The 26,607-nt window shown below is 40.4% G+C and overlaps 1 protein-coding gene across 1 annotated transcript; it reads right to left on the reverse strand.

Moving 5' to 3' along the window:
* Positions 1-21,423: 21,423 nt before the first annotated feature.
* On the reverse strand, positions 21,424-26,383 carry LOC148029746 (putative DEAD-box ATP-dependent RNA helicase 48). The gene is made up of 2 exons (XM_087686057.1): positions 26,067-26,383; positions 21,424-21,518 (listed from the first exon to the last, which is right to left on the reverse strand). The coding sequence occupies exons 1-2, from the start codon at positions 26,304-26,306 to the stop codon at positions 21,498-21,500; spliced, it is 261 nt and encodes an 86-aa protein (XP_087542183.1). The 5' UTR covers positions 26,307-26,383; the 3' UTR covers positions 21,424-21,497.
* Between the last annotated feature and the right edge of the window lie 224 nt (positions 26,384-26,607).

A 26,607-nucleotide genomic window follows, 5' to 3' on the forward strand; every position in this document is an offset into this window, starting at 1 on the left:
GCTACCCCATTCTGTTGAGGAGTGTAGCTGCAGATAAGCTCCCTGCGTATGCCATTTTCAGCCAGAAAGTTGTCAAACTCATTTGACACATACTCCCCACTACTACCTTATCTCAAGCAAGAGATATGGCAGTTAAATTCCTTTTCAACCTGCTTTTTAAACTGCAGAAAAATAACAAATACCTCATCCTTTGTCTTCAAAATGTAAACCCAAATATAGCGATTGTAATCATCAATGAGAATGTCACATAATACTTCGAGCCTCCCATGGATGCATTATGGGCTGGCCCCCAAACATCAGAGTGCACTAACTGCAATGGACGTGTACTCTGCCTTACATGCATGACAAATGGCAACCTTGACTGCTTACCAAACTGGCAAGCATCACATACATGACCAATATCTGAATATTGGAACTTGGGTAAACCTGTAACAAGCTGTTTTTTCTGCATAATTTGTAGCCTTTGCAAATTCACATGCCCCACTCTCTTGTGCCAAATTTCCAAATCTCTGATAGTGCCAGAACCATGGGCAAACAAAGCTGAATTCAGCTCTGACAAGGTAGCATCAAGAGTAAACATTCTGCCATTCCTGTGACCATGAGCTATCAACTTGCATCCATTGCCAAACTCTTCAATAAAGCAACCATGCTTGTTGAATCTAACCTGCAAGTTCTGCTCCATCATCTGATCGACAGACAGTAAGTTCTTCATAATCGAAGAAACATGCAATACATCATGCAAATTTTTCTTTTTGCCACCATCATGAACTACCAGAGGCACTTTGCCTTTATGCTCAATGCTATGCTGCGTGTCATCACTTGTACAGACATAGCCATGTTTTTCAGCCACCATATCAGTGAACCAATCACCATGAGGAGTCATGTGGTTCGATGCCCCTAAATCAATGTACCAAACTGCATCATCAGTGCTTTTTTCAACAACTCTATCTTTTACATACTGCATGGAAAACAATCTATCTCGTGATCATCTGCTTGACTAGATGTAGCAAAATATTTGTGTTGTTTGCCTTTCTGATTGCCTTGCTTCTTCCAGCAGTCCTTGGCAATATGCCCATACTTTCCACAGTAATGACAATCCTTATCCTTGTTCGGATTGTCAGATGGACACTGCTGTTGCCAGAAGCCTCTACCTCTAGGGCTAGATCTCCCCCTGTCTCTAAAGTTTCCACCACCTCTTGCATTCGATGCCTACTGGTTGTTATTGCCATAGGATGCATTTTGCTGGCCTCCTCTGCTAGATCCATAGCCTCTACCATGGTTTCCACGGCCGCGTTGATTGGAATAGAAAACTGCATCCTTGTTTTTAGAATCGCTAGATCCTGTAGCCAAGCCTAGCTTAACCTCTTCATGGATAAGCAATGCAACCAGCTCATTGAAATTAGGCATTTCAGCCCGCACAGACACAGAAGTGTCAAAAGACTTATACTCAGGCCCCAAATCATTCAAAGTCACAGCAACCATATCTTCATCTTCAACCTATGAACCAACAGATGCCAATTGATCCGCAATGGTCTTAACCTCTGTGACATAATCCTGTATAGATATGCTCTTTCTCTCCATGTTGAACTTTTGCTTCAACTGTATCTTCCTGGCACTTGTGGTTGTGCCATAATACTTAACCAAAATGTCCCATGCATTCTTAGGAGAGATGCAGTTCATTATCTATATTACCATAGCATCTGAGATACATAAAGAGAGCCAGTGCAAGACTCTACGAGCTCTTTCTATCCAAGCTCAGTGTAATCATCTCTGATCAGCCATAGGTCGATCTGGGAGCTCAGGTTTATCTTCTGCTCCAGTCACCAACTCCCAATAGCCTTTCCCTATTAAGAAGTTCTCCATGCAGAACTTCCATATGGCATAATTATTATTGTCAAGCTTTTCCCCCACTATTTGGGTTATATCGTCAGTCCTCTCTGCATTAGCCATCTTGTACCAGACACTATCTAGTCACTGCCTGACTTCCTAAGCCAACAAGTATGACTGACCAAGTTCAATCCTCAACTGTTTATGACAATTTTCTGCAATTAATTGCAGTAAAAAACCAGGGTATTTCAGCCCAATGACAGCTCAAAACAATCCACAAACTAGTGGTCTAACTCATAAGTATAATAGTCAATACATATGCTATGGAGTTGCTTCAGCTTAAACTCCTGCAACCTCATTGCCAGGGTAAATACATACAGTCCGAAAACTATAAACTATGAGTAACCAACAGCAATTTCAAGGCCAAAATCAATGTGTATACATGTGATACATGTTCCAAACCCTCGAGAATATCTGCTGGTACATGTGGCAGTCCAGTCATAAGCATACGGGTACAAAACAGTGCATATCCAGTAAGTACAAGGGACATAAATCTACTCACAGATTGTATATAGCCAATAAACTATCAAATCAAGATGTATTTCAGCCCAAGAGAATCTCAAACCACTTCATACATATGCCACTGTGTGTACAGGTCAATACATGACCAAACAAGCATCCGTAGACACTCTATCTGTAAGAGGCAATGTCATATAATGCATTCACTGTTTATGACCAGCCAATACCCTGTGAATACATTTGTTTCTAGATTCAAACTTCAGTTTTTAAGAGCTTTCAATGCTCATATCAATGCTTATAGCATTCGACAGTCATATCCCGTACCATACAACTCCCTGTAGGTAACAAAAGGCATGTACTTCTTCAAGGCACTGACTATATGATGACAGTTTTATGACAATTGTCAGCCTATCATTGACTTCCCAAAACTGAGCATTTCAATCAATAACTTCAATCCACAACCGTGTCAGTCAATGCATATGGTTCCCAGAGCATGTATATGCTTCAACAAGTTCTCCTGAGCATGCCAAGAAGCTCAAAGCTCTTGAGTAGAATCAAGTGTATGCTGTATACACCCTGCTTACAGCAGGTCTTCACTATTTTCAGATCTGTGGTCAACTATCACAGCTCATAGATGAGCTCTACATCAAGGGTTAGCATTCCAGGACAATAAAACATCTTCCAATGATGATTTAGTAAGCATTTAAGTGCTCCACTCCCTTCCAATGTGCTTATCCAACCAACATATGTAGATCAGCAACCTAGCGTAGTTTGTGTGGACAGATCTGGGCTTCTCCTTCTTCACATTGATGATCACTTCGATGTATATCCACTAAATGATGATCAACCAAGCCTTTACAAGGCTCCAAACAAGTTACAGGTCCTCCTTCAAGCAATGACAAGTCACAATGATAATGCCTACCTTGTAGCATAGGAAAATGACAGTTAGTCCTTTGTTCTCTTCAACTCTGTCAGTTCAATCTTTAGGTCTTCTTCCCGTATGCACTGCACAGAGCCCAGTCATGGGTGCTCTAATACCATGTTACGATTCAGAGACAGAGACAAGAGTCAAGAGCAGAGTGCTCTCTCTTTCTTCCATTATCTGATAGACCGCACACATAACATAAGTGTATACAATAGTACTAAGGTCCGTAGGACCATTCACACTGGGTCTAAGACCACCGACTTATTTAATGTCCCACACTTGCTGATATAGCTGATGTCGGTCATACATACTGACATGAGAATAATATGAGCTTGATATTCTAACAAGATTAAGCACAATGTAGATGGTTCTATTAGTAGGTACAAAGCTAGGCTGGTTGCAAAAGGGTATGCCCAGACATATGGCATAGATTATGAAGAAACCTTCAGTCCAGTTGCTAGGATGGCAACTGTTAGATGTGTGATTGCTTTGGCAGTAGCCAAAGGTTAGAGGTTGCAGCAAATGGATGTGAAGAATGGCTTCTTGCATGGTGATTTGCAGGAAGAAGTGTATATGGATCAGCCAACAAGTTATGAAGATTTAGAGCATCCCACGTATGTGTGCAGGTTGAAGAAGGCACTCTATGGGCTCAAGCAAGCACCTAGAGCGTGGTTTGACAAGATCAGAGAGTATCTTGTCAATATTGGCTTTTATGTTTCTGATGCTTATCACTCACTTTATGTGAGAAAGAGAGATACAGGTTTGGTCATCATAGTCATCTATGTGGATGACTTGATTATTACAGGTGATAGTGATAATGGGATTGCTGAAGTCAATGACTTTTTGAAGAAGAAGTTTGAGATGAAGGATTTAGGTGAGCTAAGGTACTTCCTTGGCATTGAGGTGATCAGATGTGATGATGGTATATGGCTGTCCCAAAGACAGTATGGCTTGGATATGTTGTCCAAGTATAGTATGACAGCATGCAAACCACTTTCAGTCTCGTTGGAGCAGAATGTAAACTTGAGTGCTGATGTTGGGGATGAGATAGAAAACCCTACTATGTTCAGGAGGATAGTGGGGAGTTTGATCTACATGACCATTACAAGGCCAGACTTGAGCTACACTGTTGGTCTTGTGAGTCAGTTTATGCAAGTACCTAGAAAGCCACATTTGGATGCAGTCAGACGTATATTGAGATATGTGAAGTCCACATTACATTATGGACTTTTCTATGAGTCAGGTATAGATGTACATGTGTTTGGATACATAAATGCAGATTGGGCTGGTAGTATGTCTGATAGAAGATCTACCAGTGGATACATGTTCTCTATTGGTAGTGCAGCAGTTACTTGGAGCAGCAAAAAGCAATCTATAGTTGCTTTGTCTAGTACAGAGGCTGAGTATAAAGGGTGGGCTCCTCTCCATTTGCCCGATCAAAAAATGATGAGAAATGGGGAAAAAAATGGGGCGCAAAAAACTGACGCCCCCCCTCCCCCCCACATTTCAATTCGTGAGTTTTAAGCTATCTAGTTCATGACTCTTACTTTCACACTTTCGGCAAGTGGTTTTTTCGCTTTTAGAGGGGAAAACGACACCGGATTCAAGATCCGTTTGGATGGGTGGTTCCGTGGCATCGAAATCTACAAAGCTAGACCCCGTCACGCTCTTCTCGACTTTCAGATCTAGTAGCCGCTTCACAACCCCAAACCTTGCGAGGATTAAATGGGGGATCAATGACCTCAGAATTGAGATCTGAGACTTCCGTTAGATTCTTGACGTCGTTTTCCATCTAGGAAAACTCCAGCTTGGCCATCTGCCACCATTTAATTTTCCATGTAAATTAGCATTAGTGCTTTAGGGACTTGCCGCTTAAAATCGTACTGATTGCCACCGCCGCCTTCGACGAAGTCTTTTTTTCCCCTGATATTCGTAATTTTTGGCTATTTTTAAGCACTTCTTGGCATCAAAAATCATCTGTCATTGGCAACCACGGGATAGGGCGACTCAGCCTATTGAATTCCACAAAGAGATCTGCACATAATCAAAAAGGAGCATCAAGCTAATACAAAAAATACACAACACAATACATCACAGCTCATACCCTACCCCCTGACAAAACCAAGGCATGAAGTCCACGAGGAGTAGGCCCAGCATAATCTGATAGAAGGCTCGAAGCTAGTCACTACTCCAACACGACCAAACTAAAAAGAACTATCAAAGAGGTCTCCCTAAGTGGTGGTCTGACCTACCTTCCTGACTAATGACAACTCAACCAGGAGCTTCTACTAGAGGCGAGGACTCCTACAGCCTGGTCAAGAAATAGTTTCTTTTAGCACAGTTTTTTTCTTTTAGCGTCTGATTGTCCATAGTCGGGCGTGTAAAAAGGAGGGAGCTAAGGGTAGTAACCCAAGAAGAACAGGGCATCGGCCTCAGGTCCTGTATCGGTACCCAAAAACCTACCAAGCCCTCGCGAGGTGACACTTAATCCTTTTCTAACGCTCACTTTTATTTTCGCTCCAACCTTCTTATATTTTTTTTATTTTAGGGCAAGATGTCACCCCAAAGAAGACAAGGCATCAGCCCCGAATCTTGTCTCATTCCCAGGAACCTACCAGGCCTTCGCAAGGCAATAAACAACAGCTCAAGGATTTTTCTTTCTTTCCTTTTCTATTGTTATAGGGGTTAGAACCCCTTTTTACACACCTCCGTATATTCATATATTGTCTTTCAAATCTTTAGGATTTTTTCTCTTTCCATCATTATTTTAGTAGGCTTCTCTAACTACCTCACAACTAGCAGGAACTCCTAGAACGGTCGCCTAGCAGGTCAGCAAAACAGGGTCACTAGAATTGCCTTCTAAAACAGGTCTTTCAATGCTTGGCAATGTCTTTACAAAAGCAAACAACTACTCAGACCTCCCTCAAACGTACCTAACCTAAACCTGGGACTTCATGCCTTGATTGCCGGTCCCCAACAAACAAAAGAAAGAAACCCCCTTCAAGTACACAGATACATATAACGTGAAAGAGTAGGCACTCGTAAAGAAGAGATATCACTTGGATAGGGCCACGAGAAGCTTCCATGCGACAAAGGCTCCTTCCAAGCGCTTCTTTGAACCTGTCTAGCACAGGACTAAAACAAGAAACCATTAATTGCACCCGTAGTAAATAGACAACTGGCGCTCTTGGCCATCTCTTCTTGGGTACTATGAGCTGAATGAATGACATCATTAGGTTGGTATATCTCATCCCCTTGGTCGTCATTCAAATGGATCGCTTGTCCCAAATTTCCAGTAACTCCTCCTACAGGGAGAATCATGGATTTATGATCATTCAACTATTCTCTAATTGGACCATTCCATATGTCAATGATACAATCCAAACTAGACAGAGCTTCAAGCCTAGACCCATCACATAGATGCATCTCAGGGTAGCGGTCCCTATTGTCAGATGTTGCATTATGGTCTTTAGTCGCATCCTCTTGGGAATCCATCAAAGCATGTCCACATGCAATTCTTGGCCCTTCGTCTAACACACCAACAATATTTTTAGGGGTTTTGGGCCTCCAAACCCATCTCATATTCCTTTTCATATTCTTAAACTGTCTCATCTGCCCACATTGGTCCAATGGACTCACTGTGGATTTATCACCATTACCAGATAGCCTCACAGCCTTATGGCTTCTATTTAGTATAGGTGGACCTTTGGCATGCCGCATCTTCTCTACACGAGATTTCTTTACTTGCCTTTGTCCACTCTGCAACAACTGCTTAGCCATAGGAACCATGCTTTTACTAAAAAGGAATAGCATCTACTCGAAAGCATGATTCATCTATAAATTGGAAAGGTCTCTCAAGAGCCTTACTAGGAGCACAACTAGAACCACTCATAGAATGCTCATCTAAGCTTGTAGACCTAATGGTTTCATCAATTCCACCGTCACAACTACCTCTCATAGAAGTGTTGCAAGCCTTGATGGGACTTACTGGGCTTGGAATCTTTTTATCCCCAGGGGGTATATTATCCCTACTATTGCCATTTTCTCCTTGGAGATTTTGGCTACCAAGGTTCCTCTCATAGGCTGCCTTGGTATCAACAAGCGAGCTGTCTCCTTGTAGAAATGGTCGAAAGCTAGGATGCAGTTGTACTGAGCGGGGAAAACTCCAAAATTTTTCCCAACATCTCTGAATATGTCCCTCATAATCAATGGCATGCATCTTTGCTTCCCTTAACGACTTAGGATTCCGCAGTACCACTTGGATTTGCATGTTAATCTCTAAGCCACTCAAAAAGAGCTCACATAGCACATCACCTAGCAATGCAGTAGCTCTTCTTGGCCAAAGCCTCAAAATGTCATCAAAGGCTCTAGTGTATTCTTTGACAGAAGGATAGGACTCTTGCCTAATCTGCATCGGCTACCCTAAAACTTGGGTCATAGGCACCTTCTTCTCATATTCATCTAAAAATCGATCACTCAACTCCTCAAAGGATTTAATAGACCCCCTTGGGAGGCTCCAGTGCCATTTTCTAGCCTCTCCCTTTAGGGTACTTGAGAATATGAGCATCCGATGAATATCATTGAACCCACTTGCAAGGCAAGTTAGGCCGTATTCTCGTAAATGCACCATCGGATCCTCATTAACCAGCCCATAAAACACTGGAGATCCCTATAAGGAGGAGGGCATTTAGTCCTTTCCTTCGAGATCAGCACTGGGCCATTAAAATCCTCATATTCATGACCTAACTCTAGTGTCTTGGGGTCTCCAACATCTTCCATTTCCACCTTTACTGGTGTAGGTAGGTTAATATCATCCTTGCTATTCCTTTCTGCCAACTCACAGAGTGGTCTAGGGAGTCATATGCTATGCACTAAGAAGTCTACTCCATCGCTTGATGTTGGTGTTTTAGTAATTCTATCCTCATTTGCTATTGTTTCCCTAGAGTCGGAGGTAGGTCCTAATAGAACCTTCCTTTCTGATAAGGGTTTTCCACATATGTAGATATCGTTCAATGCTTTATGGATCTACAAAATTATGCTTTGGAACCCAATTGCATCAACCCTAGCATCGGAGGTATCTCCTGCTCATAGGCATATATTACTTTGACTAATGGCATCACGGTCTTTTCCTTCAAAAAATTATCGCTTTTGAGGATCACAAACGACTGTGCCATCCTAACATCACTTTTACTCCCTAATCTTTCCTCTAGCTCCCATGGACTCTCTCTCATGCTTACTCCATGGGTATTTCACCATAGTGACCCAAACTCCATCATGGTGTCACTTTCAGGGAAAAGGTAAAGTAATCTGCCACATTTCTAGCCAAAGATCCCACTAAACCATTTAGAATGGACAAGGTATCTTTAGGGTTACGAGGATTCCTTGGTTTCATCATCATGCTCATGGCTGAAACTTTAATCCACCTATTTTAGCATCCACTGCTTCAAGGCAGCTATCAACTATATAATAAAGCTAACATGTCCCTTATAAGACCAAGATTCGGAAACCACCACTTATAGGCAGCTCCCGACAGACACACCACTGATAGAATCTAAAATGGGCCGGCACTGGCTATGGCACTAGCCAAACCTCATGCATACGACAGACAACCCCACCACACGGCCTCGCGGGCCAGGAGCATCTAAAACTCACTTTGCACTAAATGCTTATGACGATTTTGCATTTGTATCCAATATGTAGTCCAACATTCACCTTCCCTTCTCTTTAGAGGGAGATCCCATAACATATAGGCATAATGCCTCATAATGCACACATAGGGAAGCACCTCTCGGCTGATTGCCGCGGCTCCACTGCAACTCTCCTACACCTCGGGGATTGGCCCTAAGATGCATTGCTAATACATATAACATTCGCACAAACTCCACTCTTTCATAATTCAACCTTCCAGGAGATTTTGATTTGCCTCACAAAACTTTCCTCAATAGGTTTCCTGTCCTCTCAGCGTTGGTCAAAGTTTATCAATCAATTGCAATGCATTCTAGGAGATACCACGTGGCATGCTTGATAAAAAGGTGTATGAAGATTGTGCACAACCATTTTATGATTAAAAAAACAACCATGTGAGGTGCGAAAAACAGCCCTTTCATGAATTTTAACTAAGTGTTACGTGCTGCGCTACCTTTAGGGACTAGCATCGAAACTTTCATGCTACTAGTCACCTATATTTAACTATGGAACGGTCCCTAAATACTATGCACAAAGAGGAAAATCAGAATTTATATCCTTTCAGCTATTAGATCGTCGCACAAACTTCATCCCCCCTCACCGTTTAGGTGTTGCTGCATTGTGTAGGTATAAATGGTTGTTTTGTATCATTTCTATATGTAAAAAATAATAAACGCGTACTATAACACAAAGGATGAGGCCAAACTGAGGCTTAACCTTATGCTTTAACCTCACCAAACATTCACGCACATAAATCTTATTTTTTCATATTTTTTTAGCGCGAAAACCCTAATTTTCTCTATTTTTTGCTATTTTTTCCTATTTTATATTCATGAAAAATAGGTATTTTCTGATTTATTTGTATTGGCTTATTATTTTGACTAAAACTTAACATTTTCTCTGATTTTATCCTATTTCCACTCCTTTTTCCCAACTCAAAATCAAAAAAAACCACTAATTTCCATTTAAAATGACATTTTGCGAGTTTTAAAGAATTAATAACGGCTCTAAATCATTACGGGTTCTGCATTTTTGTAGTTATAACCCTCAAACATTATGCAAACAAGGTTCAAACAAAAATTCATTGCATATAAACAACATTTGGACCATGAAATAACAAAAACAAGCAAATCTCTTCATAAAATTGGAGCATACTGCGTGTCTTGCGTGTTGCAGGTTTTTTAATAATTATTCTGGAAAGCCCACAGACCGACCAGCAACCATTCTTCAGTGCTGAACCTCTTTCCTCAGCCTCCTCTTCATCTTGAAGCAATCCAATCACAGCCGGACAAGCATTCTTCAGCCCCTCTTCTTCTTGATTTCTTGCACATGAATTGCCTCTATGCAGGAGAGAGAGGGAGGAGAGAGAAAGACTGGTTTTTTATCTCTTTGCTCAGTGCATCATTCCTCACGTGGTCTGGAGCAATCGGAGGCACAGAGAATCTTCATCCCACAGCCAAGAGGGCTCCTCTCCATTTGCTCAATCAAAAAATGATGAGAAATGGGGGGGAAAATGGGGCACAAAAAACTGACGCCCCCCCCCCCCAACATTTCAATTTGTTAGTTTTAAGCTCTTTGTTAAAAGCTTTTAAGCTCGTAATCAAATTATCTAGTTCATGACTCTTGCTTTCACACTTCCGGCAAGTGGTTTTTTCGCTTTTGGAGGGGCAAACGACATCAGATTCGAGATCCGTCTGGATGGGTGGTTTCGTAGCATTGAAATCTTCAAAGCTAAGCCTCGTCATGCTCTTCTCGACTTCCAGATCTAGTAGCCGCTTCACAACCCCGAACCTTGCGAGGATTAAATGGGGGATCAAACGACCTCGGAATTGAGATCTGAGACTTGCGTTGGATTCCTGATGTCGTTTTGCATCTATAACTCGGTCATCCGCCACTGTTTGATTTTCCATGTAAATTAGCATTAGCGCTTTTAGAGATTTGCTACTTAAAATCGTACTGATTGCCACCACCGCCTTCGACAAACTCTATTTTTTCCCTAATATTTGTAATTTTTGGCTATTTTTAAGCACTTGGCATCAAAAATCATCTATCATATGCACTGCCTTACATCACCTATGCATCATCCAATTCGAGACTCTAATCAATTGAGATTATACTTGATTAATTAAGATTAACAAATAATATAATCCAACCAAAGTGTCTATAAAAGGAGATCACTTTGAACCTTCAAGAGGGAAGGGATACACATACTCTACTCTACCACAATTCTCACTACCTCTATTCTCTTCCTCTTCTTTAATCCACCAAGCTTCATCACACACACCATCTCCCTCTCCCTCAACCATCTTTTAACTTCATCACCTTCCTTATCCCCCACTTCACAATATCCTCACCCTCTCCTGCTCTTGCCCTCATCCTCTCTCATTCTCCATCCCTCCATTATTCCCTTTCTTCCCATTCCACTATTCCAAACCCCTCCACACCATCATTCTCTCCACCCTTCTTCCTCTTTCTATTTCTATATCGTCACCACCATTATTCCTCCACTTATGTGTGATTGTCCCCTCCACCATTTTGGGTTGGGATGCAACTCTAAATATTAGTGTCTTCAATCATTGGCTCCATATTGTACCACACATTCTCCTCTCTTTCTCTTTTATATCATCATCTCTCTACTCGTGTGTGTAAAGTGTACGTCTACTTCCAATTTGGTTAGGTGTTGTCCCTTTTGCATCCCTTTATGTGAGGAGATTGATCCCATTTGTGTAGAGATCACAAATGTTCATTCTCTTCTTCAAGATCTATATAACCAAATGGCAAAAAAGTGACCATTATGGATCTAGCCTTTGAATTAGATAAAGTAGTCATATCAGTATAGCAACTCGAGACACAATGCATTGAGTTGCATGGTATGGGCGTTAGTAAGGACCCCCTATTTTGGGGTCCAAAGGCCATAGAAGTGGCCCCTAGCTAGGGGGTCTCAAGGGGGCCAATAGCACCCCTAATGGGGATCTAAGGGCAACGTCCCTAGCTCAAGGATAAAGAGAATATTTATTAGAATATTCCTTGGCCGACTAGGAAAGGTTCCTAATATGGTTTGAGCATGCCCACTAGACTACTATCTTAATTTATAAAAGGAAGACCCCTTTGAAGCCATGATCTATCTATATTTTACCTAGTCAAAGTTCTTCTAGCTACCCTTAAGCTCTTTGCCTATCATCTATCTAGATTGCCATCTAAGCTCCACACTAAAAGCACATGGGAGGACAAATCCATCTCTATATCAGTTCCTTTGAGATTAAAGTAGTTTCTATTATTCTCATATTTGTTGTGTATTCTCTACTCCTTGCTTAAATTCTATTCACTGTGTTGTGTAATTTCTATACTACTTTCCCCTTTGTTGGAACTGGAAGGACATAGCTGAGAGAGCTCGAGATCGAGCAGGAGTGTATGAGAGTGACAACTGGAGAGAGCGTGAGCCGAGTGAAAGTCTGAGACGATAAGAGTGTACCAACAATATGTTGGTACACAAAGAATAAAATGTATTTATACTTAGGGCACGTAAAGGATGCATCCACATGTACAGTGTGCGTGTACTATATACACGGAGGTCACCGAGCCTTTATATCCCAACAACCTCCCACTTAAAGGTTTGATATGAACCTCTAGCTAACCAACTCTCACTAGTCGAATGCAATGCTCTTGCTGAGCTCTACTTAGACTTTTAATGAGAACATTTGCAGGGTTATCTTGTGTTTTAATCTTGGTCAATGTGATTTGACCATCTTCCAGAATCTTTCTGATGAAGTGATATCGCACATCTATATGCTTTGTGCATGAATGATACATGGCATTCTTAGCCAAATACATAGCACTCTGGCTATCACATCCCAAAACTGCAGTACCCATAGACATGTCGAGATCATCTGCAAGTCTACTCAACCATATAGCTTCCTTAGAAGCTTCAGTAGAGGTGATATGTATTCAGCTTCAATGATACTCAGTGCAACAATGTTTTGTAACCTGGATCACCAAGAAACAGCCCCACTAGCAACTGTAATAAAGACATACCCGCCGGTGGACCTACGAGTGTCCAAGTCACCTGCCATGTCTGCATCACAATAACCCTACAAACTAAGTGCACCTTGCCCATAGCAAATAATTTTTCTTTGTGTACTCTTAAGGTATCGAAGAATACACTTGACAGCCTCCCAGTGTGCTTTGCCAGGATTTGACATAAACTTGCTAACAACTCCCACTATATGAGCAATATCTGGACGAGTAGCAACCATAGCATACATAAGAGAACCACAAGCTGATGCATAAGGAACTCCCTTCATAGCATTTGCTTCCACATCATCTTTTGGGCTGTTGGCTTTGCTAAGCTTGAGATAAGGAGGTAAGGGTACCCCAAAAGGCTTAGCTTCAGCCATGTTAAATATGTCCAGTACCTTTCCAATGTACTTTTCTTGAGATAAAAATAGCAATTTTTGCATTCTATCTCTACGAATCCTCATGCCCAAAATATGCTCTGCATTCCCCAAATCTTTCATGGAGAAAGTTGATTTCAGCTGATTTTTGAGAGCATCCAAGCTACTCTTTCTTTTCCCAGCTAGTAACATATCATCCACATACAAAACAAGTATTATGGGGCTACCATCTGTATTCTTTTTCATGTACAAGCAATGATCTGCATGGCTGCGTGTAAACTCATGAGATAGCATAAAATTATCAAACTTTTTGTACCACTGTTGTGGTGCTTGCTTCAGCCCATACAGGCTACGTTTTAGCTAACACACCATCTGTTCTTTTCCAGGAACTACAAAGCCCTCAGGCTGTTTCATGTAGATTTCCTCATCAATGTCACCATGCAAGAAAGTTGTTTTTACATCCATTTGATACAGCTCTAAATCCGAAACAGTAGTAAGAGCAAAAAGCACACGTAAAGTGGTCATCTTCACAACAAGTGAGAAGGCCTCTTGGAAGTCAATCCCTTCCTTTTGTGCATAACCTTTGGCAACTAGCCTTGCCTTGTACTTGGGTTTCCCATCAACTATCTTGACCTTGTACACCCATTTGTTTGGAAGTGGCTTTCTTCCCTTTGGTAATGACACAAAATCCCAAGTATCATTTGCATATAGAGATTTAATCTCTTCATGCATAGCTAGCTCCCACTTACTGCTGAACTCACATGACTTGGCCTCTTTGTATGTAAGAGGCTCACCCTCATCTGTAAGCATCACATAATGCAAGGAGGGGTCAAATCTATGTGATTGCCTTCTTACACATGTAGACCTGCGTACCCAATTATCAACATTGTCAGGAATTGGGTCTACATCAGGAGGTATATTATTTTCAACATTCATTTGCTACTGTAAACCATTTTCAGCATGCTGTTCATGGTATACAGCACCTTCATTTTCATTTCCAGCACCTGTATTTTCATAATCAGCAAGTCTATCTTGCTATCCATGACCTCCTTGTGCTTCTATTTGCTGTCCATCATCATCTGGCTCAAAAGTAACCGGCTGATCATCAGTTTCAACCTGTGGTAAAACACCTTGAGGCTCATTTTTTGAAGTTATGGGTGGCTGCAAACTCTGAAATTTCACCTTTTTCAGATCTTCATTAGAGGCTAAAGAGCCTTTCAGCAATTTTGCCTCATTAAACACAACATTACGCTACAAATAATTTTCTTGGACTGAGGTAACCAACTCTGTAGCCAAATTCGCCCTCATCACCATAGCCCATGAAAATGCATTTGGTGGATTTTGAGTCGAGTTTGTTTCTCATGTCATTCCTAACATGTACAAAAGCATCACAGCCAAATATATGTAAATGGTCATATGAGGCCGATTTGCCAGACCAAACCTCCTCAGGGATGCCATTATTTAAGGACCTATTTGGAGACCGGTTGCAAATGTGAACCGCAGTTTTGAGTGCCTCCCCAAAATGCATGAGGGAGATTGGCAGTGGACAGCATGCATCGCACTCTTTCACATAAAGTCCTATTATATCTTTCAACCACCCCATTTGAAGAAGGACTGTAAGGGGCTGTAATCTCCCTCTTAATACCATGTAAGTCACAAAATGACTTGAATTCAGTCGATGTGAACTCACCCCCATTATTAGTTCTCAAGCATTTCATCTTTCTATCTATCTGAGTGGTCACAAATGCATGAAATTTTTTAAAAATAGCAAACACTTCACTTTTCTTTTTCAACAAGTACACCCAAATCTTCTTGGAATAATCATCAATAAAGGAGACAAAATATGCAGCACCACCCAATGATTTCACGAGCATACTACATACATCAGAATGCACTAAGTCCAAGACATTGGACTTACGAGAGACACCACAGTAAAATGAATTTTTTATTTGCTTTCCAAACTGACACTCAATTACAAAAATCAATTTTAGAGCCTTTTCCATCAACCCTCTTCAAAGAGGTAAGAACATCAAGTCCTTTTTGGCTCATATGGCCTAATCTCTTATGCCATAACTCCACGTGGCTACAAATTTCAATAAGTGCAAGAAACTTGCCATTCAAGGCTTTACAATGCAAACAATACAATTTGCCCTTCTTGGTTCCTTTTGCAATCAGCATGCAACTCTTTTTTACTTTCCACAAACCACCACTAAACAGTGTAGTGTAGCCATGCAAGTCAAGCTAACCAACAGATAGTAAACTCTTTTTAATGCCAGGCACATATCTGACATCTTTCAACACAAGCTCTTGACCATTGTCTAAATACAAGTGTACGATGCCAATCCCATCAATGCTGCAAGCATGGTTATTTCCAAGGTACACCTTTCCATAACTACCTGCATTGAACATAGCAAAACGCTCCAAGCAAGGAGTTACATGGAAAGAGGCACCAGAGTCTACAATCCAAGTCTGAGTGACACCATCATCAACTGACAAGAGTGCATCAATCACATCAGCCTTGGTAATCTGCATATCCTGCATGTGACATACAAGGGCATCATAATCAACTGCACATAATACATTAGCCTTTGTATCTGAAAGCTCCTCTATGACCACACTAGAGGCCACATTGGCCTTTTCTTTGCCTTTGGATGTCTCCAATGCATCTGTCTTTTCTTCCTTCTTCTTTTTATATCATGCATTCTTCTTTCTCTCTTGTTCCTTCTTGTAGTACTTGCAATCAGGTTTCTTATGGCCCTTTCGACCACAATGATAGCAAGTAATGTCACTCTTATCCTTTCCTTTTCTCTTGCTCTTGTTTCTCTGCCCTGCATATGCATTTTTCTTTTCAGCCCTGCCTCTTACATTATAAGCTGAGTTACTGCCTTCTCTACTAGACATACGTCTAATTTCTTCATTTAAGATAGAACCCCTCACCCCATCATATGAGAGATTGGGGTTATTGCTGAGTGAAACCACCAAGGTCTCCCAAGAGTCAGGCAGTGTCATAATCAAAAATATCGCTCTCAACTTATCATCAAAATCCAAATTTGCATCTTTAAGCTGATTTAGAATCCCTGTAAATGCACTCAAGTACTCAGCTGTAGGCATTGACTCATCCAGTCGCATATTCACCAACTTACGCATTAAATGCACCTGATTAACAGGTGTGGTGATCTCATAAGTAGTCTTCAACTTCTCCCATATTGCATAACCTGTGTCTAAACCCTTAATGTCTGTTAGAATGTCATCAGTGACACCCATCTTTATGTAAGCCACAACCTTTTTATTCACTCTGGCCCAATCTGCATCAGACATTAGTGCGGGTTTATCTTCTTGCAAAGCATCCTCACAATCCTTCAGGAACAAAATGCCCTGCATATGGTCTTTCCAAAGGTCAAAGCCATGACCATCAAATCATTTGATCTCCATCAAACTCTTGATGTCTGAACTAGAAGAAGTTGCAGCCATTTTATCACGAACACAAGAGTAAATGCACTAATCTGCGGAAGCACAAGCTAAACCAGCAAAGTACTCTGTTGTTTTTCCTCAACCAAAAATAAATCTCTATTGTTTATACATTAACCAGCCATTGCATGGGCAAAAGATGCAGAAATTTACCAAAATTCTGCGCAAATTCCCAAAATTTCAAGTCCAAAATTGCATGAATGTCAGTCAATCTGACCCAGCTGAGTAAAGCTTTGCCAATACATGAAAAGCCCCAAATTTCTGGGATCCAATGTCAGGAAATTTTACCCAAAAATTCAAAATTTCGACAAAACTGGTAAAATCTCCAATTTAATTGAGGTCACCACTCACAATGTCTACAATTTTTGACTCAAAAGTCACTGACATGCATGAATTATATCAAATCTTGAAAAAGCCCCAAATTTCTAGCTGGAATCCTCATAGATCTGTGATCTGTGCTTCTGGCGTGTGAACTCCCGTCAGTGGTAAGTGGTAATTAGGGGATTAGAGAAAAGATTTGATTTGTTTTTGAGAAAACAAAGGAACTAGCAGGGGGATCCATTGACCCCCGTCCCGTCACGTTACCCTCAGACGTCGCCCGCCTATCCAGTCGCGAACCGTTACGCGACCCCATCACGTCTAACGCTTACCCGCCAGCCGCTTGCCTGTCACCGTCACGCAACATCTGACGCTTGCCCGCCAGCCGCTTGCCTGTTGCCCGTCATGCGACCTCTACGCCTGCCTTTTCGCTAGTTCCGTTCACCAACGCTGGTTTCGTCCACCAGCGAGTCGTTGCACTGCACAACTGTCGCCTACACTTCATCACGCTGGTCTACTAGTTCCCTGCTATAGTCGCCTATTGACTGCTGCTACACGCCTATTGCCACAAGCCCAGCAACCGTTGCCTCAATCTTGGAAAGCGTGCAGAGTCTTGGCTCTGATACCAATTGTTGGAACTAGAAGGACACAACTGAGAGAGTTTGAGATCGAGTAGGAGCATATGAGAGTGACGGCTGGAGAGAGTGTGAGCCGAGTGAAAGTCCGAGACGATAAGAGTGTACCAACAATATGTTGGTACACAAAGAATAAAATATATTTATACTTAGGGCATATAAAGGGTGCATTCACATGTACAGTGTGCGTGTTCTATATACACGAAGGCCACCGGGCCTTTATATCCCAACACCCTTTCCTTCTACAAGGTCCTATGAGACACTTGTCTATAGCTATACCCATTCCCAATTGTGCACCATCTATCCCACAAGTTCCATCCCATCCTCCACCCACTCCTCTAATGGTTCCCTTATATCCCTCATCCCTTTCATAGGGAGGCAATTTCGACAATGTGGTTGTGGATTCCCTAGCCAAGCTTCATAGGTCAAGCAAAGTGGTCAAGGATGAAAGAATAGACGAGTTCAAGCTTATGAATAGAGTTGGAGAGGATGTAAATTGTGCTATACAAGAAGAAAAATGTATAGCCAACTACATTGGTGATAAAGGAAGACAAAGTCATCTCTTATTGGGCCACCCATTATGAGAGTTTTGAGGCCTCAAATTTGCCTTTTTGGATGTAAAGAGTGTATGCTTTTGACTAATAGAAGTAAAGCCTTTGTAATGAAACTTCTATTTTTAAAAAATTAAAAATTATTTTTAAAAATATAAATTTTTTATTTAAATAGCTATTTTACCTCATGTAATTGTAATTGTGGTGGCCTTTACATTAATAGCATAGGGTCTTGTCCATCACATTAATGACATGATTGTGATTGCATGATAATCATGATTGAATCTAAATTCAAATCACAAAAAAGCTTTATGCCTCAAACTTCCCTCTCATCTTTCTTTGGCTTTTTCTTCTCTCCCTCTCCCTCTCCCTCTCTCTTTATACACACACACACATACATATAAACATGCATATACATCTAATGTATATATGCATATGCATACACATACACACAATACATGTGTGTATATGTGCGTACTGCCAGTCATGGATAAAGAAATTCGACGTTCAAGAAGGTTTCCAAGCTTTTAGATCACATCCATACTAACATTTAATTCATTTCAAAATGATACATAATGGATCCATAACTTCTTTAATTGTAAACATTTTTGTTGATAATTTTTGCAAATATCAAACAGGAGAAGAAGAATATACAATGCAAAGAAATTAAAGTGAATCTCTCTTTACTTCAATATAGTTTCAAGTATTAATATTAAATCAAATCTCTTTGCTTTCATCATAATTACATACAAGAGTATCTACAAGGCAATACAAAAAGCTATTGCTTTTTGTGAATTCTCCTAGAAGAGATATCCTTTCTAGGAGTCCTTTAGGCTTTCTTGGATATTGTAGTTGCCACAGGGATTGAGGCATACCTTCAATTGCTATGGTTTTGGACAACTCTTCTATTCACTATAGCCTCCTTGGTTAATATCCTTTTTTGTATCTTTTTTAATCTTCCTCTTGCCTTGATTATCTTTCTCTTATTATGGTTAGATATGATTGATGATCATATGCTTCAATAGCCTTGCTCTTAGATACCAAGCATGCTCACTATTGTAACAATCTCCAAAGAACTATATACGTTTGAATAAAAAGAGTGTTAATTTACCATTGTTTTACAAAGGAATAGCTTGTGAGTAAAACTCTATCTTAAATCTTACTTTCTTTTATGTCATCTTTATAAACTTGTCATCATTAACAAAAATAAAATGAATCAATCTTCTTATATTTGTAATTACTCTCTAGCCACATGAATGGATATCTTCTTAATGGGATTCTAAAATCAACAACAAAGTGTGATTATTTCAAGTTATTTATGATAGTTTGTGTCATCAATTATCTTAACATTTTTTTATTATGGACTTATCAAACTTGTTGAAAATTCATCTAAGTTCAACTATATCAAAGCAATGTTGAATGTTCCTTTCAACCTTTAAGAGCTTATGGAGAATCTTATTGACAAGCTTTAAGTTACATAAAAGTTTATAATATGCATGTAGGGTCTTGCAATTGATATTAATGTGTATTACACTAATTCAAGCAACCAGTGCTCCTAAGATCTCTTATTACCAGGTGCAACATCGTTAACGAGTTCAATCTCAAGACATCTCCGAGATTCAATGAATGGATCTTTTGTTGACAAGGTAGGAAATTCATCTAAGTTCAACTATATCAAGGCAACATTAAATGTTTCTTTCAACCTTCAAGAGCTTGTAGAGTATCTTATTGACAAGTTTCAAGTTCATAGAGAAGATTATATTGGGCATTCAAAGAGTCTTGCAATTGATAAATATGTGCATTACATCAATTCAAGCAACCAATGCTTCCAAGACAACTCTTATAACAAGATAGAACCTCATTGAAAGTAGGCTAACCTTTACCAAAACAACAACAAATCTAGTATGGGTTAACTAGATCTAAATATTATCTAAAATGCGAAATTTTCTATCGCGTTATATATCATTCCAAATTTAGCTTTTCAAAAAGGAATCTCGACATGTAATTTGTAACAAGTTATGATGTGACTAACAAAAATTTTACCATACACCTACTTTCTTAACATGATACTACTAATAAGCACCAAAAACATACTAGATTACCTTGCTTTCACCCTACACAATAACTTATCTCTATGTTTTATTGATAATAAGTGATTCTCCAATCTTAGATCATCTTTCTTTGTAATAAAATTGAGTTATATATTAAATAACAATAATAACCATCGCCAATAAACCTCATCAATGAAGAGATATTGTAACAAGGAGATGTGCTATTTTTTTATGGGATCTTCAAGATAACCTTTTATCCAACCAAAGAGCAAGTTTTTTATTTTCTTCGAATCTCCACACATACTTCATGGACTCTAAAACAATGTTGAGTTTGATTCTTTTTATAATCAATTCATACTCATATTCTAGCTCAATATGAAGATAATAAAGAGCTTTTTTATCAATAATATAAAGATCACTGGATGATTAATCTAAGCTAACGATGTGATTTGAAGATCAATATCAAAAAACTATGAATTAGAAAAAGAAAAACAAGGAAAAAACTAGCAAGAACGAGAGAAGAAAATGAAAATGAAGATGGAGAAAGGTAATTGAAAGTCAAAATTTTTCTAATTGACTATTCTTTGCCCCTTTTATGCTAAAAATGTAGGATTATTATTGGGTCAATCATTGTCACCTTTATGGAAGCCCAAGTTTTTAGATTTGATATAAGCCATGAGAATGTCATGTAATGATATTTCACAATTTAAGATATGCTTATTTATCAAAAGTTAAAACTTTTTTTAAAACCACAAAATGATTTCTTTCCCCAAAATATTCTATCTATAGGATCTCTTATAGGGATTTTTCGAGACCTCAGAACTCCCCCTAATGCATAAAATGGTTTACATTGAAGCTAAAAGAAAGCTTATCTAAATACTTTCCAAGTGATTTGGTTAAGATCTAGATAAAGACACGTTGTCAAAAGTTAATGCAATGATGGAAGAATAGAAAACTCTTGTAATAGATTGTGTAACACGTGAGAACAGAAAAGAGAAACATTGCAAAGGAAAGAACACTCCATAAAGAACTCAGAGGGAAAGAGATGCTTGTAAATAAAATCCATATACTAAGACATGAGATAGTAACAAAAACAATACGAGTCACCCTTTATGTGGGTACTAGCACTAGCGCTCCATCCAATGCACCTGTTGTATGAGTAAACAAAGTAAATGACTATAAGAGGAAATGACTAGCCTATAAATAGGCCAAAACTCATGATTAAGTCAACCAGCATCTAAGGGCCACAAATAAAGAAATCGGCCAGCCATAATGCAATCAATCATATAAAAAGAAAGAAATTAGACACTCGCATGAACGAGCCACATCATAAAATGCCTAGCCCACTCGAACATGCATAGACTTGCACATGAACTCACAACTCCACTAAACATCATCTCTCAAATCATGGGTATTCTAGTACAACACAATATACAAAGAGAATGCCTCATCATACTACATACAACAAAGACCATCAAATAGAGCCCACGAATATCCGAGCAATGGATACGCAAGCCACTAGCAAGGTGCATCCGAGAGAAGACAATGTCGATATTGATCATACCAACTCCTGAAAATAGAGACAAATCATAGCAACTCTCTATGTCAATCAACAATGTCTCTTAAGTAGTGCACGTCATCATCCTGTCACCAATACTATAGTACATAAATAAACAAAAAATTCCCAAACCACCAAGCTGTCCCCTTATGTGAACTCAAATTAGAAGCCAATCCCACGCTATGTCAAATAGCTCATTATGAACCTAGATATCAATCCTAACTCCAAGATTTCAATCTGTCAGACTGTAGTTGATACATCAAGGAAAACCCTCTCTAGATCTTGTATACCTATGTAAAAGTATAGATGAGGCCTAATTGCCCCACCTCACCACCCTCTCACACTTCCTCTCTAGCACCAAAGACTTGTGAGATGACCTGCATCATCTAAACTAGCAAGCGGGAAGGGAGGACCCTGTAACCATCGCCGGGGCCACATGGCTGAAACTTGAACCTAGACTTGTAGCTAAGAAAGACTCGTCCAGAGAGTCACCCTTTGTCGTCGTCCAGTCCTTCCACAAAGCTGTTAATGTCCTATAATCCTTTCGAAGATGTCCCTTCTTGCCACAATAATAGCAATAGGACTTCTTTCATCATATGTCACCCCTCTCTCAAAAACTGGAACATCTTGAGCACCGAGAGAGCATCCTCATCGAAACCTAAATCTAAACATAGCAATTCTCTAACATAACACTCGTAGATGACTAAACATTGTTTGCATAGTAGGAAAAGCCAGGAGCCATGATGAGGGAGATACAAAGAATATGAACTGAGGCAAGGGATCTTGAGGGATAGGCTTCTGCCAACAAAATAGACTCAACAACAATTTCGAGAGTTCAACCAATAAAGAAAGCACACGGAGAAAGTATCAGTAGTAACCAGAGTGTAGTGAAAATAACACAATGGATGCACATGAACCCCCCTCTAAAGCTAAGCAATGTATCACACATAAGTTGACCAAAAAACAAAATACCTGCTGCAAAAATAGACCAAACAAGAAAGAACATATCAAAACACTGCCAACACGGTGCAAAATACAAAGTTTGCAGCTACCAAAGACCAAGAATAACCTGAAAACGGTCATCCAGCCCTACACAGGAGTAGAGAGTCAAAACATAGATGTAGCAGGCATCAAATGCTGTTGTACAGCAGTGGGAAAAAGTTGCCTCGGCCCTAAAACATTGCAAGAACAGTAAATGCAGTGCTGCAAGCAAAACATAGTCAGTTCAAGGCAAAATCATGCCATTTTGGCTCAATAGATGGTCACCCAGCTGTAAACCAGTCATAGGAGTCAAGACACGTCCAATCAGCAGCTGAGAAATCAAAATGCAGATCTGCAGCAACTAAACAAATCACCACCAGCACACCTCAAATGGCTGATACCAGGTAGGAGCAAGACCCCGACCTGAAATCTGATACCATGTCAAAAGTGGATACAGCAATGGAAGCATAGAAAACTACTGTACTAGACTGTGACGCAAGAACAAACAAATAAGAAAAACACTGCAAATAAATGAAAAACACTGCACAAAGAACTCAGAACGAAAGATGCCTGAGAAATGGAATCCATATCCCAAGACATGAGACAATACAGAAACAATGCGAGTCACCAACTGTAAGGGCACTGGCATCGGCTCCCCCTCTGACGGATCCGCTATAGGAGTAAACAAAGTGAATGACAGGAGGAGGAAATGACCAGCCTACAAATAGGCCCAAACTCATGATTAGGTTGGCCAGCATCTAGAAGCCACAAATAAACAGGTCGGCCAGCCATAATGCAGTCCACCATTTAAAAAAAGGAATAAAATAATCAGGTACCCACATAAACAAGCCACATCACGAAATGCCCAGCCCACTGGGAATATGCATAGATTCACACATGAACTGACAACTCTGCTAATGCATCCAACATGGCAGTCCTCAACATCAAACAGGCAGAACAAGTTTTTATGGAGGGTGTTGTTTCAAGAACTTCCAACCAAAAAGATGATTGGGAAATTTAAACAGATAAGCCCAGTATGTTTTCTGTGGCCACAAAGATGGTGTCTATCATCTGTTCTAAAACTGCAGGCATGTTAGGAAAATCTGGAAAGGTTTTGAGAAGATAATGATTAAGGCTAGTTCCCATAGCATGATTAAATGTAAACAGGCCCTGCTAGAAGATAGAGGCAGCATGAAGTGTGAAAGCTGCAGGCTTAGGGCTATAATAAGAGTAGTTATGAACAATATACGATCAATGAAGAATTGCAGGATTAGAGGAGATGCAAGATATTGTAAAGATGGATTGAAAATGGGTTTAATTATTAATAAGTGCCTTGTGGAGGTCAAAGGGGTATTCACTGTACTGAAGGACCAAAAAGCAGCAAGCAGCATAAGAGATAGCTGCCGAAATGTTTGGCAAGTTTGGATAACATCCACTGGTCATATAACAAAAAAAAAAACAATGTAAAGGCCATGTAAAATATAGCCAATATTTTAGCTACATTTATACAAGTTGACATAAACCGGCCTGAATAATTGTGAGAACTACAGCATTAACCATAGGTGCTCCTGTATGTAAAGCCCTAATCCCATAAAAGTAGTATTGTGGAAGCAGTCTTCTTGATACAACTGTCACTCCAAACCAAATGTACAAAAGGAATGAAAAGGTGATCAACTTGTTGATGATCTTGAAATGGTTTTGCTCAGGCTTGACAACCAGAGGTTCTTATCAAATAAAGAACCTTTTCGGTCCATCAAACTACACCACAGCTGTAACCAAGCCCAGCTGGTAGATGATAGAAAGTTCTGCAGAACTCTTGTTCACCAAGCTGGGAGATCCCTAAAAAACCCTAATCAGGCTAGCACCCAAGGAATTATGTAGAAAACAAAGAAAGCTCAGACTGTATCATACAGCAGAGACCCTTTTGATAAAACAGAAAGCTCATACTCCTGTGATATTCTCAGGCCCCTCTCACATGTAACAAAAAAAGCATACTCTTCATGCCCTCTCATATCTGACAATGAAAACTCAAGACTCCTCTGCTCTCCTCAGGCCCCTCTCATGCATAACACAGAGAGCTGAGAGTCCTGTGTAGTGTAGCAGACCCCTCTCTTGTAGCTTAGATTCTTGTTATAATAAAGAAACCTCAAACTCCTCTGTCATGTGTCATATTCCTCAGTGCTGTCTCATTATATGTGATAAAGAAAGCTTAGACTCTTCTGATACATATCATGCAAAGAAAGCTCAGACTCCTCGTAGTGCCTTCATATTTAATTGCTTCTTGTAGCCCTGACAGAAGGATATGCAAAAGGCAGCTGTTCACCTCAGACCAAACTCCTCATCTTGATGTATGTTAATTGGTGACACTCTTTCTCTTCTTGTGGGGATGCAGGCATATATGTCAGTATACAGACCAAGGGTACCATTTTTCATCGTCCTCACCTTGTACAGATGGTAGGTCTGATAACTCTGACGTTAGGCTATGCAAGACAGCGTCTTCTTCATATTCTCCTCACCTTGTCTAGATGGTAGGTCTGATAACCCTGACATTAGGCTATGCAAAAAAGCTATTCACATCAGAATCCTCATTTTCAGTTGATGTGGGCTAACCCACCATTCACCTGAGACTCCACATCTTCGGTTGATGTGTTTTACTTGGCTTTACTCTGCTTATCCTTGTGGAGATGCAGGCAGATATGGCAATATATACATCAACGGAATTGTTTTCTTCTTCTCCTCATCTTCTATAGATAGACGGTAGGTCTGAGAAGCCAGACATTGGGCTATGCAACACAGCTATCCGCATCAGGCTCCTCGCCTTCAGTTGATGTGTGTTAACTCTGACATTAGGCTATGCAAGGCAGCCATTCGCCTCAGACTTCTCATCTTCAACTGATATATGTTAACCTTGCCATTAGGCTATGCAAGACAGCCATTCACCTCAGACTTCACATCTTTCGATTGATGTGTTTTACTTGGTTTTACCCTGCTTCTTCTTGTGGAGATGCAGGCATATGTCAGTATACACACCAAGGGGATCATTTTCAAACGAATCAACATAGTCACGGACGTTCTGCTGCAGAAGAGCCGCCTCGTCCAAGCTAATTTGCTGCTTCAATGGCGTGGTATCATCACATGAGAGAGAGGATTTACTCACCTCTTGCTGAAATGCGACATCAACGGCGGGAGGAGGAGGAGGAGGAAGGGGGGCCAGCCTCTCCCATGGCTGCGCGAGCTCCGGTCTCCTGGCGAGGACCTCCGCGCGCTGCCTTAAGGCGTCGAGCTGCTTCAGAGCGCTCTCATGCCAGCTCGTCCTGTCCTTACGCTTCTCTTTCTGTTGGCGCCACCATTGCCATTTGCTCAACCCGCCTGCGAAGGTTCGAGGACCCCCTCCCATAACAGTTAGCCTCGCTAAGACGATACCAATTTTCCCTCGGAGGAGACGGTCTATATCTATATTCTGTACTAATTTAGCTATAGGTACTCGAAGCACCGAATTACCACAAAGCTCCCGAACTTGCAACTCTCAAACCAAGGCAAATTTGAAGTTGTGAGAGTGGTGGGTGCTAAGCTACAAGTACCACAGAGCTCCCGAACATGCAACTCTCACACCAAGGCAAATTTGAAGTGGTGAGAGTGATGAGCGGTGAAAATGAGGCAATCATGAGCAAATGATTGCCTCATGAGCCTTCTTGGTG

The sequence above is a fragment of the Lygodium microphyllum genome, chromosome 10, assembly GCF_053477565.2.
Source record: "Lygodium microphyllum isolate KBCC chromosome 10, Lygodium_microphyllum_v1.1.10, whole genome shotgun sequence".
NCBI lineage: Eukaryota > Viridiplantae > Streptophyta > Polypodiopsida > Schizaeales > Lygodiaceae > Lygodium > Lygodium microphyllum.

Coding starts and splice junctions, on each gene's coding strand:
- LOC148029746 (XM_087686057.1), bottom strand. CDS start 26,306: ATGGGAGGGGGTCCTCGAACCTTCGCAGGCGGGTTGAGCAAATGGCAA. Junction 21,519..26,066: donor ATGTCGCATTTCAGCAAGAG/GTGAGTAAATCC, acceptor CTCATACAACAG/GTGCATTGGATGGAGCGCTA.